The sequence below is a fragment of the Lonchura striata genome, chromosome 5, assembly GCF_046129695.1.
Source record: "Lonchura striata isolate bLonStr1 chromosome 5, bLonStr1.mat, whole genome shotgun sequence".
Lineage (NCBI taxonomy): Eukaryota > Metazoa > Chordata > Aves > Passeriformes > Estrildidae > Lonchura > Lonchura striata.
In genome coordinates this window covers 47,234,634-47,250,880 of record NC_134607.1, presented here as the reverse complement: position 1 = coordinate 47,250,880, position 16,247 = coordinate 47,234,634, and the positions used below count along the sequence as shown (strand labels likewise).

The 16,247-nt window shown below is 34.4% G+C and overlaps 1 protein-coding gene across 1 annotated transcript in view; it reads right to left on the bottom strand.

Annotated features, from left to right (window-relative positions):
- Positions 1–16,247, bottom strand: part of ZDHHC17 (zDHHC palmitoyltransferase 17) — a 65,487-nt gene that overhangs the window by 3,975 nt on the left and 45,265 nt on the right. The window contains exons 10-16 of the mRNA XM_021528137.2: positions 15,599–15,699; positions 9,099–9,223; positions 7,064–7,126; positions 5,897–5,990; positions 2,634–2,717; positions 2,083–2,240; positions 1,180–1,274 (exon numbers count right to left, since the gene is read on the bottom strand). Coding sequence (XP_021383812.1) covers positions 1,180–1,274; positions 2,083–2,240; positions 2,634–2,717; positions 5,897–5,990; positions 7,064–7,126; positions 9,099–9,223; positions 15,599–15,699 — 720 coding nt within the window. The remainder of the gene's footprint in view (positions 1–1,179; positions 1,275–2,082; positions 2,241–2,633; positions 2,718–5,896; positions 5,991–7,063; positions 7,127–9,098; positions 9,224–15,598; positions 15,700–16,247) is intronic.

Here is a 16,247-nt window from a genome sequence, read left to right as displayed (position 1 = left end):
CCAGCACTTTTTTGCTATTTTGTGCACCACCCCATATTTTTCAGGCAAAGTAATTAACTGGTTTTGTTACAACTCTGATCTGTAGGAGCACTGTAACTACACAGAGATGATTGTCTGATTCTCACTACAAGTTTTGAATGAAGAGATATTAAAAAAATACCACACAAATTCCTAGCATAGAAATCTATCTGCTACATAACAGAATCATGGAATGGGCAGGTTGAAAGAGACCACAGTGGGTGCCTGGTTCAGCCAGGGTCATCCTAGAGCACACTGCACAGGATTGTATGAATTCATGCTGACTGCTCCTGATCACAATTCCCATCTCCTATATCCTTTACCCTGTGTGGTACCAGAAAGAGCAGCAGCATCCACAGGAGACACAGCATGTGCAGCAAGATGAGATGTGTTTTTTTCCTTTTCCAGCTCCTTTTGTAACATGCTCTCAACCCATCAACACACTGGCTTCATGCCTTCATTTTATGTCCTGCTTTGGCTCCACAAGCTGCTCCATGACCCCATATTCCATCTCAGGGCTACTTCATCCCCAAGCCCCCACCCTTCATCTTTCACCCTCATCACTACAGAAACCAACCTACTCTTTTACATATTGATGCCAAAAACCAGTATGCTTGCTCTCACTCATGCAATACCCACTTCAGTTCCTGGGACATTCTTCCCCCTTCCCCACAAATACTTTTGGCCATGCTCTTCCTCATGAATAGGAAGAAAGTGAAGCCTCTTTTCTCACAGTAGAGAGAAAGGGGAGCTACTGCATTGAGCAACTTCAACAGCACAGTAAGTATTACTAAGGACAAAGTGCCCAGCATGGAAATCGATGTCCAGGTCAAAATAGGCATGCTGTAGTAAGCAACTACCTCTGGTTTGAGCATCTGCTTTGTAAAGAAAACATTTATTTCACCACCAACTCTACAGTGAAATACAACCAATGCAGGAAAGCATTATTTTCTGTGTTTATGCACCCTACACTACAAAACATTAATCACTTCCTTTAACTGGATAGAATGTGTGACTGTGAAAATAGCTGACAAGACTCAGCACTCCAAGTAGAGAAAATAGTTTGGAAGTATTTGGGTGTATTCTATTTCAACAAGCAACATGATTCAAATGCATGCAAGGCTACACAAATAAGAAATTTGTATATACTTCAAAACTTACTTGAATGGGCTTTCAATAGATGTGGTTGTAACTTTAAAGTGCTTATATCTTCTTGCATTCATCCTTTCATTTGTTGTGATACCCAAGCAAGATATCTTAAGATAGGAAGAATAAGTAATTTAACTCACATAAAAACATCCAACCAAGTACTGCATGAGACAGAAAAAGGATCAAATTTACTGGTTTAAAGTCCTTCTTTTGACAAATGAGTTTTTAACTGGGAAAACTGTCAGGAGCAAACATAAACATAAGATTTTGAAATTGATATATGCTATAAGTAACAAATATTGTAAAAATGGAGGACAAAACTGAAACTTACTGAAAAGTTTTACCTAAGCTTTAGAGGATAATTTCTATTTCCAGGAAGTCTTCTGGGGAGATTAAGTCTCATGGTTCATTAATGACAAGTCATACTTCAAGGCTTTCAGTATGACTTTTCTTTCCTTAGAAAGGAAAAGAAAACTTGGGTTTGATCAGATTAGAGTATAATAATATGGCCTCAACTCACACTGAAGCAGTGTAAGAAATTTTTGCATCCTCTTTCAAGCTAACTCTCCCTTTCTATTAATAACATACAACATTATTTTAAGTTGGCCCCATGGTTCTTATCCTCTATTAGTCCTTATTGTCTTTTTCTGGTCTGTTTTACCCTTTTGTCATTCTGAGAATGGAAAGCGGGAGATAGGTGTTTTAACCACTTGCATTAAAAAAAAAAGGCCATGTGAATTAGAGCTGAATGATGCCTAATATTGAGAGACAGCAAATACTTGCCTCCTCCAGCAAGGCTGAGAGATTAAACACTTCATCTAGCACAATGAACATGAAAATTTAAATGACAGAAGTATTTGATATTCTTATGCCACTCCTAAGACACAGCATTATGAATGAAGTGCTCTTCCATACCTGATACATCTGACACATGAGTAACACAGCCACCCACATGAAGTGAAACACACTGTTTAGAAACATCCAAAACATCCACGGAGAACAGGTAGCAATCTGTGTAATGTAGGTCCAAAATCCATCCTTTGTGTAACTTGTCTCACAGTGGAAACCCCAGTCTAGAGAAAAAAAAAGTAAAAAAATATATAGAAGATTTAAGGTATGCTTATTTTATAGCAACCTGTAATACTCACATTAGAATGTGTTAAATAAAATAAGAAAATTACAAGTGCCAGAATTCTGAGCTTTACTTGCTTTCTCTTCCTTTCCCAACTCTTTGAATACATGTCATATGCACATAATTGTCTGTGATGAAGAAAAAAAGATCTAGAACAAGAAAAACATCATCTTCTAAATTAAAATACCCAATATAATCAAGTATTAATGCGCAGTTCAATTCCAGGATAAAAATAACCAAAACTCTGATAAGGTAAAGATCTATAAAAATCCACATAAGGAGATAAAGTATTTAGAAGCAATTTAAAAAACATAAAAAAATCACATTTACTCACAAGAGATACATCCATAGATCATCCAGCAGATCATAAAAAGCAGGAAGAACAGGTATCCCATAAAATAGCGATGGTTCCCTGCTCCTAAAGTTGCACAACAGGGATGAAATTACTATATTTTCATCAGCAGAAAGACAACATTACATCAGAAAGTTTAATTGCTTGCTTTGAAAGACTGCTTATTATATAGAAACATTATGCTACAATATTAAGCCCCTATAACTTCAAGACAGTGAAATTAGCTGGTTTACTTATGACTTTTCCTTTATTTCTCAGATAGCAAATATTTAGAGCAAAGTTGGTGAGAGCTGTTGCAGAGCCCTTAACAGCCAGGAATTACAAATTGCTATGTATTTTTTAAAAGCCACTGAAAAATCATGAAAGTATGGAGTTCACTTTCTTAGAAGAGAAATATGAACAAATATACAAACTTCCTTGATAATAAGTTAACTCACATCTTATGTTTGGATGCTTGGTGAAGCTAGTAAAAATAAAATATCTAGTAAAACTTTTAAAACAAATACCTGTAACTGAACAGACAAGGTCTAAGAACCCAGCTATAACAATGAGTGGGATAAAAACTATTCTGCTTTAGACAGAATTCTAATGCAAGAAAATTCAGTTACTAAAAGTCTGATCTATTTTTAACAGTAGCAGAGCTAAAAATATGCCTCTTATGAGAGTACATCATAATTCTGAAGTACTCAGCCTTCCTTCTGTTTGTAAAATATGTCCAGTGTTGCAACCTTCCAACAGCTCCAGGCTCTAAACTAAACCCACAGAGATGATAATGGGCTACAAAAGATTTGGCTGTCATCATTTACCAGCACAGCATTTACTTCTTTATTATGTCAAATGTTTTCCCTGCTAAAACAAGAGCATCCTCTGGAGGCAGAAAATAATCAAGTGCTTTTAGCAAGTGAGCTGAAAGACTGTATAAATAAGAGATGAGGAAAAATATACATATAGCACAAGCTAGACTAAACATAAGACACTTCCTTGAAAATCAAAGTTCCTGAAAACACAAAATCATGTGGTAATATTGCCTTCTATCACCTAAGGGCATATGAGAAAGTATTGGAAATGTCTCTAAAGGTGTCACTTTTATTTGCATTCTAAATTTCAGAACTGCTAAGTTTCATAAAAGACATTCTATAAAGAACACAGAAGTTAAACAGTGGTCTAGAAGCCCATCTGAGAGGCATCTGATGGAATGCTTCTTCCAGCAACAACTTTAATGATACTAAACCAAATTCTGCCTAACAGGAAATCCATATGTGTGAGCTAAAAACATGGATATAGCATTTAAAACTATAAATGAAATAGTACAATTTTGATCACAGTATAAAAAGAAAAAAAAAAAAGGAAAAACTAAACTGGAGAAATTTATTTTGAATAAGTCTAGGCAAAACACAGTACTGTGCTCTACAGTTGCATCCTGGACTGGCAGGAACAGAACCATCCTCTGCAGTTAAAATAAAATTTAAAACAAAGATGTAGAAAAACATAATGCTATTTCGATACACCATTTAGAAGACAAATATAGTTAATCACTTCTAGAAACATGCTTGCTGTATTTTAACTAAAATTTTGAGGAAAACCATTTGCCCTCGTTGCCAATTAATTTATTTTTCAAATAGTCTCCACTTTGTGTCAAACTCTTAAAAATGGTAAAAATATTCTAGGTCTCTTTATGTGCCAAGTTTTATCCCCAAAGGATTTATTTTATAGTGTCTGTAAAAGCTCATGTAAGATTTCCCAGTCCTATCTTTAGCAGCATTCTTATCCCTTTAACACATTCCACACACATCCAAATTCCACCTTTCCAGAAAGGCATGATTCATGTTTCCCTTTTTGAAAAACATACCACAAATGCTGTTTTAAGAATGGATTCTGTTTTGCAATCCCATGCTTAGAGTGACCACGAACCAATCTGAGACAGAGAAGCCATATAAGGTTGTTCAGACCATCATTCCCTCCAGTTCAGCTCCAGCTCCCATACTGTGATTTCTAATGCTTTTCTCCAGCATACTTTCAAGGGCCCTAATGTTTACTTTTACTTCCAGTTACCCCACTCTGTATACCACCACTAAAAGACAAATTCTACTTTTCCATCATCACTGCTACTTAAAAACCATTTCCACCTACCCTAATCCCACCTCTCATATACTTGCTCAATACACACAAACTAAGGTCTTTCCTGCCCCATTTTTTGTTTCTTTTCAGTTGCTGATTAAAATACTGGATTTTTCTGTCCCATTGACATGTACTCCTCGGTACTCTTGTAAAACCTAAACCCTCCCCTGTCTGTCTGAATTAAAAATTTCTTAGTTGTTCATTGTAAAACATCTAAAATATAAACAAAAAATATCTCAGATAGTAACATCTGTAGGAAACATATAACAGAAGGGGGTGATATAAGTTGATATCAAGGAGACTTTAGAGATATTCTATTACAATTTAAATGCCAGGATTTTACTCTTGATTTTCAGACCAAACTATTCTGGTTATTCATTATTATATCTATTTGAAAGGACTTCAATGAAGCATTTAAGAAACTGTCAGTTTCTCAAATGAAACCGACATTTCAGTGAACCCAGGTCTTAATTCCTCCCCAATATTAAAGTTACCTCTGCTTGTGTCCTAAAAAATTAAACACGTGAAGCAAGCTGGACTCATTTCCTAGCTGAGAGGTCTTCAATATTCCCTGCATAATAATGGTTTTCAAATAAGTTTCTCAAAAAGTATGACTGGAAATAGCAGCATTTAGAGACTTTATTTCTGTTCTATATCCATTCCTTTCATAATCACTGGGGAGAACAAAAGACAACCTTAATGGTCAAAAAGAGGAGAGAATACCTCAATAGGAAATTGTTCTGTAGCTAACTTGTGTAGTCATAACAATACTAAATATGTATACTTTACCAATAAGTTTATTACTGGTCAAAATGAAAGGTTTCATCTCATGTAATGGATAATAATCAGCTGTGGAATTAGGATATGTGTTTTCAGCAGTTAAGCTTTGCATCTCTTCATTACTAAAGTTTGTCAATTAAAATACATATGTAGCAAATTGAATTAGACACAGAAAAATTTTGAGGACGGGTATGTAACAGATAATACAAATGAGAATAATGCAGAGAATCACATGTAGAAAAAGAATTAAGCTCAATAGTGAAAAGCTTTTCTTCAGAGGCCAAGACTCTTCCCCTGTGAAATGAGAAAAGGCAAGAGCTTGCAGAGCATTTTAGCAAATTCCTCACCTACACAGTTCCCCACCCATGGGCAGTGGTGATCAAACTTCGCTATACATCGATTGCAAACACCACAGTGTTTGGACCTCACTGGCTTCCGTATCTGTAATGGATAATAAACATTTATTTACAAAAGCAAGTTACCCTGATATATTTTAAATAGGAGAAAACACAAACCCTCAATTTAAATGTAAATTGATTGTGCTATTGTTAATTCCTCAGAGAATGTCAAACTTGAAGCTAATTCTTAAGGCAATCCTAGCTATTTAGCTTAATCTACACACTATTAACACAAACATCCTTACAACTGCACTGAAATTATTTTCATTTTTTTTCTTATACAAATAATTATTTTTCTCATACAAAGATCTTCTATCACCTCCAGCTATTGAGCTTTGTATAGCAACCAACTTAATTTCATCTTTTACCAATGAAAATAGAGAATGAGCTTGAGTTCCATGATTGTGTATCATTCATAACCAAGCTCTAACAAACTTTTCAGGTTATTTTCTAAAGACGGAAATATGACTCAATAAGCAGAACTCAAAGAAACTTAAAATGCTAAATTACTCCCAAAATTTTTTCTTGAAGGTTATGCCTTGAAAGAAGTGGTCTGAAATATATATGTATATACACACACATAATTTTTAAGGTGCCACATATGTATATAAATTTCCAGCTTCAAATTTGGAGATACAAACATTATTCATGTTTCATGCTTAAGCATTTTGTATCTGCTAGTTAACTTCCAAAGAAAAAGCATGTTATATTTGTTTTACAATTGTAAGATTTTTTTCCCCCAACTCCTGACTATTGCCAGATAGGAAAACACACTTGATTGTTGAAAAAACATTTTACTAGAAGCACAACATAAGGTTACTGTGAATTATGAAGGTAGCGGAATGTCACATGTGATTTTTGTAACTTGCTAGGTGTATAACCAACCAACCTGGCAGACATACTTGAATTTTGACACTGGCAAGTTATTTTCCTCTCATTGTTGCATTTTTTTGGTACATATTGTGATTGAAAACACTGCTTAGAATAAAGAGTACAAATAAATTTTGCCTTTGAAACTGCAATAAGATCAAATATGTGCTCATTACAGCAACACTAATTTTGGCTTTGCATTAAAGGAAAAGAAAATAAAGAGAAAAATTGATCAAAAAATACTACCAAGCAGGTACTGCAGAATATACTGAGGTCCAGACTTCCTGTCTCTGCAAGTTCTACTATTGTCTGCAGGGAAAAGAAAAATTAGAATTTAGCATATAAACAAATGGTGACAAGCATTTTCAGACCTGTGGTGGTGAACCCTTTATGTCGGGTACTTTCTACACACAGGAACAAATTCAATACAGAGGAAACTGATTTTTAATCTACTTCATTAAACCAATTTGCATATTTACTTCTAAATTAATTATAGTTTATACTTATTCCTAGTCACCTACTGTGATTTCAGTGCTGCTGGTGTGACTTTTGATAGCCTGGACGATTTCATTGTGAGTCCCTCTGATTTCAGTGGGAGTATAACACTACACTCACAAAAGGATGCAAAAAGGAGTATGCATGGTCTGACACTCAACACCAGAGTTCAATATTGTCCACAAGCAAAATCCCAAACCTCAGGAGAACAGAACTGAACAAGAGCAGATGAAGAGCTTTTAAATGCAAGTCTTGTGCAGACCCAAGATCACTTCAGTTAGATCCACATCACTGTGCTTTGTAACAATTGTCTACCTTTTATGCTTTTGAATTATAGGAATTAATTTATTTATTTTTTTCTTCACTTGCTTTAAGAGTGACTTGGGTTATTTTGTAACACAGAAGAAAGGACATATATTAAACCAACAAACATCTGAAATGATTGCTTACTACATGTTTCTAAACATACTTAACATGGTCATCTGAAATTAAAAGTATTTTCTTAGTTATTTCAAAGCTAAAAGCTAACTCAACATTAAATACTTGAAGACAAATTATGAAAATGTTAGGAAGTGCTACACTGCATTAACGTAACACACATGTCCTACAATAGTTCATACCCCTGCGTAACAGAACGTTTTACCATGTGGTTAGGTGTAATGTAAGAAATCCAAAACACAGCCATACGCATTTGCATCAAGAAGTTGCATTTTGCAATTCCAACCCAGTTCAACAAGGCTTTTGGAACCACACTTGCCTACTTAAGCAAGTAGATCAAATAAACTCCATATTTGTGCAATTTGCTGACTCCAATCCAAAGTGTCATAGTTGAGTATTCTATTTAATTTAGTCCAGTCGAAGGAGCAGAATTTAGTTGGGAAATTACTTCGGCAAAGTGGCAATAACAGAAATGGAATTTTCAGAGTAAATCCAAATCTGCATACTGACTAAGAACTCAGCTATACCCTATTGCAGAATACAAAAATTTTTTCATTGACACCATCCTTTTAATGGCCATTATATTTTCACTCCTACATAAGGACATAACTCCAAGCAGTCTGATCTTGATCCACACAGCTCTTTTCATAAATAACCATGAAGTAGAAGCTCAAAGTTCATTTTGAGTGGAATGTTGGCTTCTAGGAAACTTCAACAAAACGAAACATTTTTGCTGCTTGCATAAGTTTGGCATATTCAATGCTTAGTTTGGCTGCTGAGAACAATGCACTTAATTTAAAATAAAAATATGAGATGTGAACAATGATACAATATCTTAGATATTATTAGATTACCCATATTTTCTCTGACACTTATGCCAAAATAAAAGCCCACCCCAAACTGCCTGGGGTTTTGGCTGTTTTAGCCTCAAAACATTTGTCAGTCTAATACTTTTAGATACAAAAGTAAAGAAAATTAGAGGTACTTAGAAGTCTGTAAAGTTTTCATAAAATTAACCAAGACTTTTCCTATACTAAGTTATTTGTTTCAGTATTGCAAAAGTTTGAAACTTCGTGTTTCCTTTTTCACTTAACTGCTTTTCAAACTTTTAATATTGAAAATTCAAGTTACAATTTTATTTTGCTACTCAAAATGACTAAAATGCAATTTTGCACCAGTTAAGACTTGAAATGCATTCCACATGTTAAAAAATAAACCTGGAAGACTTTTCGGCATTTTAAACCATTTTTTATACAACTTACTGAAATGTAATGTACTGAATAGTAAACTAAATATTCTGATCAGCTGGTGGAAGGCTGAAGAGTAAGTTCATATCTCTTGGCTTTACCTTTTTCTTTTGTTCTTCTGTGGCTTTGATGATTCCCGGATCAGATTTCCAGGATTTTCCAAAATTGTAGAAAAGTGCAACACTATTAGCAAGGAATGGAAGATGTATAAAGAAAAAATTGAGATGTGTTTACAGTCAAGGAATCTCAAGTGTAAAACTGAATTTCCTCTTGAACATTCTCACTCATAATTCTGAAACAAAATTTAACTAAATTTAAATTTTACTAATGCCATTGAGTCACTGTCTTCAGAATTAACAAAATTCAGCACTGCTGTAAGAACTAGCTTGGTACTCGGCATCTTCCAATGCTTGACCTTCAAAACTTACTTTTAAGAATGGTCTGTTCCATAAGGTATTTTTAAAGCATTTATCCTTCTAAAAGATGAATAACGATAGTTCAGTTTTTGTAACTGTTTTCTCTTTTAATTAAATTAAATCCCATGAAATTTATCTTCTTAATAACTATTTCCTGTTTTCAGAATAAACATTTTTGAGCTCTATTTATAAGACAGACTGCCTATGTCTTCAGTGGCTTGACATTCCTGTGATATCACAGGACAGGCTGTTTCTGGCCATAGAAGGAATTTTGCTGCAATGGCCACTGTTGCATGGCAATCATGTCCCAACACCACTTATCTCCAAGAAAGGTAGTGTCTGAAACCTGGTCCTGTATTAAGGCAATACACATATTTTGCATCACTGAAAGTTATTTTTAACATACTAATATGTCTAACATGCTAATATGTCTAACACTTAAAAAACCACAGGATTTGTTATTCTCCGGAAGTGTTTATAAAATCACTTACCATAAAGACAGAAAATAACCATTTGTTTTAAAATACATTTCCTGCATTCAGTGCCTTGCCATGTAACATGCTAGCCTTACAGCACTTGACATTTCTTCAGAGAATTAAAACTTTTTTAGTAGTGATGTTGAAAAACCGAATATTTTGGATGTTTCTCGTCCACAAAAGGAAAATTATTTATTCTCATAAACCTACAGAACACCTGACAAAACTGACTGAAGACACTGATGTCACTGCTAGTTAAAACTGCAAGATGTCCTACTTGACAAATCTGTGGCAGCAGAAGCCTCTGCAGCATTATCCAAACAAAAAGTATACCTAGTACTCAGGCAGAAAACACTATGTACCCAAATTACACTGTATTTTGAGGAACTTAGATACATTCAGCTAAATAGCTTGTGATGCAAAAGAACCCAGAAATGCAAACAAATACAAGTAGGCCTCTTTTTGACTTCTGAAATGCTAAGGAAGTATCATTGATCATGTGAAGTGTATCCCAAATCATTTTTGTTTTCTTCCTGTTGGGGCAAGGAATTGGCTGTGAATTTCTAATAAAAAATATTGGCAAGCTAAATTAAAATTTTAATAATGTATCTTACATAGTAGAATGTTAGTATCAGCTCACTAAAGGCAATTAATCTTTCAAGTAAAAGATGTTTCCTTCAAGTTTATAATGAGGGAAAAAACATCAGCTATACTATAACACTCACAGTTCTATTTTATACATTAGAGATGAAAAGCTCTGACTTAAAAATTTACACAATCAAACTTTTTCCTATTTTTTCCTAAAGCTACCTGCTGCCAAGAGTAAGTGGTGAAACTGAGCTACTTAGCTAGAGAGAGGTTACATTTTCTTTAGAGTACTAAAATAATTGCTGGGTTTTTTACAACAGTAAAAACTAGTTTTCCATTATATATAAGTGTACCTTAATCAGACAACCAATACAAACAAAGGTACAACTGGAACCAATTTTATGACCCATTTCTAAATAATATACGTCATGTCTAGACTTTTAGAGAAGATGTGAGAAAAGACTAAGAGGATTTTTATAACCTTAATGCTTTGGAATTGTTTTTCTGCTAACTTCAATTTTGATAACCAGTGACAAAGCAGCAGTCCATTGTCTCAATGGACTTCTCCCCCATTTACATTTGACAATGTAAATTGTGGCAGATAAGGGACTCCTGTGCTGCAGCTGGGAGACTACATGAGAATTTAGAAGTTTTCTTCAGGGTATTTCCATTTATGTGACGTATGTAAACAACTTTAGGTGTAGGATTCATCTCATGCACTTTAAATCACTCAGTATGCCTTCACAGACATCAGAAAGGAAAAAAGCCATGTCCCATCTATCTTCAGTATCAAGGTATTTAAATTATGTAAGAGAAGCAGAGCCTTACAAGTGGCTATTTTTTGCCACTGGCTATGAAGAGTGTTTAAACTGCAGTACAGATGCCTGCACTAGAGGTATCTAAAATCATACTGAACTCCTTTCTAAAGTCTACTTTGAAAGAGATCTTAGCAACTTGCATCACAGACATCTCTCAAAACCCTTCCCATGTAAGAAATTCTTGTAGGTCTGCAATAGCTTCAGAGTAGAGTAGGGAATTGCTTCTCTAGAGAGTGTCTTGTTTTGTGTTAACATCCTCATTTACAGCTACACAAGGAAAAAGTACATTACTATATTATTAAAGGCTGCAAAATGCATAATATACCAGGCATTCACACCTCCCGCCTTAACACCAATTTGCTCCTCTTTTATTCAGTTTCCTCAGTTTTCATTGAGAGACAAATCAGAAACACCAACAAAACACTTCCTACTTTTAGTCCTGATCAATATTCTTTAATTATTAAAACAAGTGCAAGGCACTGAAAATTATTCCAATTGGAACTAAAAAGGTCATCTCATTAAAAAGAAAATTTAAACCAAACTAGCACCATGCAACCCCTAAGTCAGGTAAACATGGGATACGTTAATTTTTTCCTTGTGAACTGCAGTCTATTTAAAAGGCACTAAATACGTGAAGCTTCCTGCTATCAGGTATCATACAAGTCTGAAATCAAGCCAAAATGCACATTATAGACCCAGATGTGCCCTTTCACTAATCAAATATCCTTTTCTCCTGCACAGAAAAATCTGCAGCCAGTGTAAGGTGTAAGAGATCAAATATATGCAAATAAACCTGCCAATTCACAGAATCACAGCATCACAGAATGGGTCAGAATGTGTCTCTTCTAGGCTGGAAAGGACCACAATGGGTCATCTGGTCCAACCTTCCTGCTCAAGCAGGGTCATACCAGAGCATATGGCACAGAATTGTGTCCAGAGGGTGCTGGAACACCTCCATTGAGGGGAAACTCCAGAACCTCCCTGGGCAATCTGTTCCAGTGCAGGCTTATCTTCACAGCAAAGAAGCTTCTTCTCATATTGAGGTGGAACTTCCTGTGCATCAGTTTCTGCCCGTTGCCTCTTGTCCTATTGCTTAGCACAATTAGGAAGAGCTTGGAAACGTCCTCTGACACTCTCCCTTCAGATTCTTATAGACATTGATGAAGTCCCCTCTAAGTCATCTCTTCTTGAGTGTCAACAGGCCCAACTCCCTCAGCCTTTCCTTATAAGAAAGATGCTCCAAATACTCAATTCATACAGCTCTACATCTGGATCTAAGAGTGCAGGCAGGTAACAGCAGATAGCTACATGAGAAGCCTCATTTAACTACGCATTTATTAGACAAAACAGTCTGTAATTAACTGACGCTCTGCAGAAGTCCTCTACCTCCATTTCTATCTGACATAAAAAAATCCTTTTGCTTGCAAATAAATTCAGTTAGCCTATCTCCTCCACGCTGGATTTTTTTTTTAAACTTTTGTTTTAACTTTAGAAAAATTTTAGATTTAAATTTATTTAGACATGGGAACAGAAGCTCTGGACAGCTGGGCCCAGAGTTTGGATTTTTGGGGTCTTTGGTTCCTGCAGCAAAATGGCTGCTGACATATTTTTTTTTTCTGCATGAAGGCTTTTTGCTTTTTTCCTGAAACTAATTTTGGTAATAATTTTTTTTTTTAACTGCTTAATTGTAGCAATTAGCTTGTTACAGTTTTTTAAATCCTATACAATTGTATCAGCTTTGTGAATGAATGAAAATCATCATGAATTATCTTACACCCAGTTTTAAAATGATCACCAACTGAAAAAGTGTGCAATGTTTTTCTTTAACCTAGACCCCAGCAATTGGTGAAGTATATTTGAAATAAGAATCAATACAGTATTAGACAATAAAATTACTTTAAAAAACACAAGTTGCTTTATATAATCTTAAAATCTCAGCATTGTAGAAAGGATGGGATAACCATAAAACCTTGCTTAATTAAAACTACACACTCCCATTTTCACCAAGCAGAAGCAGAAGAAAAAAAATCACTGTGAATATTTTGGGTTATAGTAAACTCTGACATTTTAGAAAAACAGAACAGTGTAAGAACCTTTTGACATAATGAGCAGTATTTGTTCAGCTGGAACTGTAAAGACTGCATGAACAACTGAGGTATAATCTTGGCAGGACATTTACAGTACACGAGAGAATATTATACCTATAAATACTAATGAAAAAGAATGAAATGTGAAATTCCAGTCTCAGGTTATTAAAAGTGTAATTTTAAATAGTTTTTTTTTTTCCTTTTAAAAATAAAACTAAATTAAAATGTAGTGACTTGGTGTGTAGGCTTTTTGAGGGCATTTTCACTCCTACTTTGCAAACACTAGAAAAGTAGAATACACTAATGGGGCTAGACATAAGTATCCTTTGTTACAAGCAAATATAGTTACAGGGATGCAGTAAACAGTGGCAGGGAGGCATAGGAACATAAACTCATATATAGACCCAAAAATACACAGATCATATTCCTCATTCCCTGGAAGAATAGGATTTCTACTTTATCAAAGACACCAGACTCAAAAGTTGCTGAGAAAAATCCAATAGAATGGAAATATTTACAAAAAGATCAGTACATTTTCAATACTGGCTTTTTGAAAGACACATCATTAAACCTCAGAATTTAGACACCTATTTTTCATGTGACCACACTGAAATTAAAAAAAAATGCACTGAAAATCCTTAGTTTTATTTTTCTTTATGTTACATTGCATCACCTGCATGTTTCTGTCCCATTAGATTAAACACACAATAGTTGATAATCTTCAAGTACCTAAAAATTAAAGCTGCACTCGCAGCTATTAAGATCTTTATGTTATTTATAATAAAAGTTCTAGTAAGGCAATATTCCTGGTAGATGTTTAAGGTCATATATTCTCTTCCCCAAGCAAAAGATAGTCAGAATTTGTGAGAACTACTAGGCAGGTTTCATCACTTACTACGAAGAGTAAAGTATCACTCTAGTCTGCTGTAAGCAATCATATAAAGCTGTAAAAATACAGGAATTCTTTATCCAACCACAATGCTATGCCTCATGTTATAAAAATAAAGGAGGCATGCAATTTCTTTTTTGCAATAAAGCTACACGGCTATTTTCCAGAAAAAGAATGCATTTGGAATCTTATTACAAAGACTTCCAATTAAAAATCACCAATTAAAGGAAGATGGCCTCAAGCACTTGGTCTCTAAAACTGCTTCTCAGAGAATTGTGTCAGCTTTAATGAAAGTAATTAGTAACTGAAGGTCTTAGACCACTACTTCTCTGTACAAAAAGACTGTTGCAAAGGTTGTGAGACACCATCTTGGGAAAGAAGTAGGACAGTATTTTATTGACATTCTGAAGTCAGGTTTTATTAGGGTAATTGTCAATATTTCTAGTTAACAATTAAGATTATTCTATGACAAAAAAAAATATGCCAAACTTCAAGCTATTTAATCAGAATGACTAACAGAAATAAAAATCTAAGCAAGTTGATAGATAGGTTAATGAAATATGAGCTTCAGGATAAAAACCTTACAACTATAAGAACTGTATTAAATATTGAATCTCTACTTTTTTTTTCTTGGCTACTGAAATTACAGTATCCAAGAACATTGTTTAAAAGTTTGAATCTAGTTCCTTGCCATGGAAAACTAACATTCCTCACTGAACTCTGACTCAATTTCTACCTCCATGAGTAAGGGAAACTGATATCTACACAGACAATCAGAACCACAAAAATACGTCAATATGCTGAATCTCTATAAACTAGTATTGTTAATAAACATATTTTCAAAATAACTGAAAATATAGTTATCAAATGCATCGAAAGTTTGTACAAAATGGAATTTCCAAGATCTTTAGGAAGATCTAACTATAAAACCAATTCCACTGGAATTGATACAGACCATAAACCAGGCTACTGTTTTCAGAATAGTGTCTAAAAAAAAATGCAATTACATTGGGTCCCCTCACAGCCAGAGAATATTTTACAAAGTTGCTAACCTTTCCTCCACCTAAGAAGTTGGTAAAGCACAGGAAATTCTGCAGAGTACTGTAAGTAAGTTTTGAGGAAAATCTTTTACTTACCGAAGCACAGCTATAGCATACACATTTTTAAAGCAATAAAAGAATTAACATTAATATAGAAAGCAATGTTTAGCGGCAATTCCCTTTTATAAATTATTATTAGTTTGCTTAGTGTTATATGCAGGATATACCTGTGTAATTCTTCAAACTATGAACATAAAAAAAATACTATTGTACACAAAAAAGGATATCATTCCAAAACCAGAAGAACCACGTCACATACATCCAGAATTTTGTTGCCAAATATATTCCAAGAGGCAGTGCACTGTGCATGGAGTGATCAAAGAATGACCTGTAATGTAGGAACAATGTCACACAGTAAGTTTCAATTTATAAAATGTAAATCCTGAACTACTGCTTCAGGAAAACACTTCCTATTAAAATATGTACTATATGGGATATTGCAAAACATGCCATACATACATTTTCCTCACTTTTCTGTTCAAAGTTCACAAGAAATTCCTTTTTTCAACCTGCCAAGATAGGCAGAGTGAGTAAATACTCATGCTAAAACTACCCTGTGCAAGCAGTAAGGAACCTGTGAGATTCTTAGCAACATGGACAGTGGTTGCAAATTGCATTAAGTTTTGAGATTCCAGTGCTAAAGACATTTTGGAAACCCATACAATGAAAGTTGTATGTTAAAATCACGTCATTAAGAAAAAAAACTTAAGAGACCTTAGTGTTATCAGCCTATATACTTGAAATGTTTCAGATTATGCAATATTTTGCTTCTGCTACAGTTGCCAATATAAAGTTGAAAAAAAAAAATCCAAACTATTAATTTCCCATATATCACTACATTTGCCAAGTTCTAGGATAAAACGCTGCTACATTAAT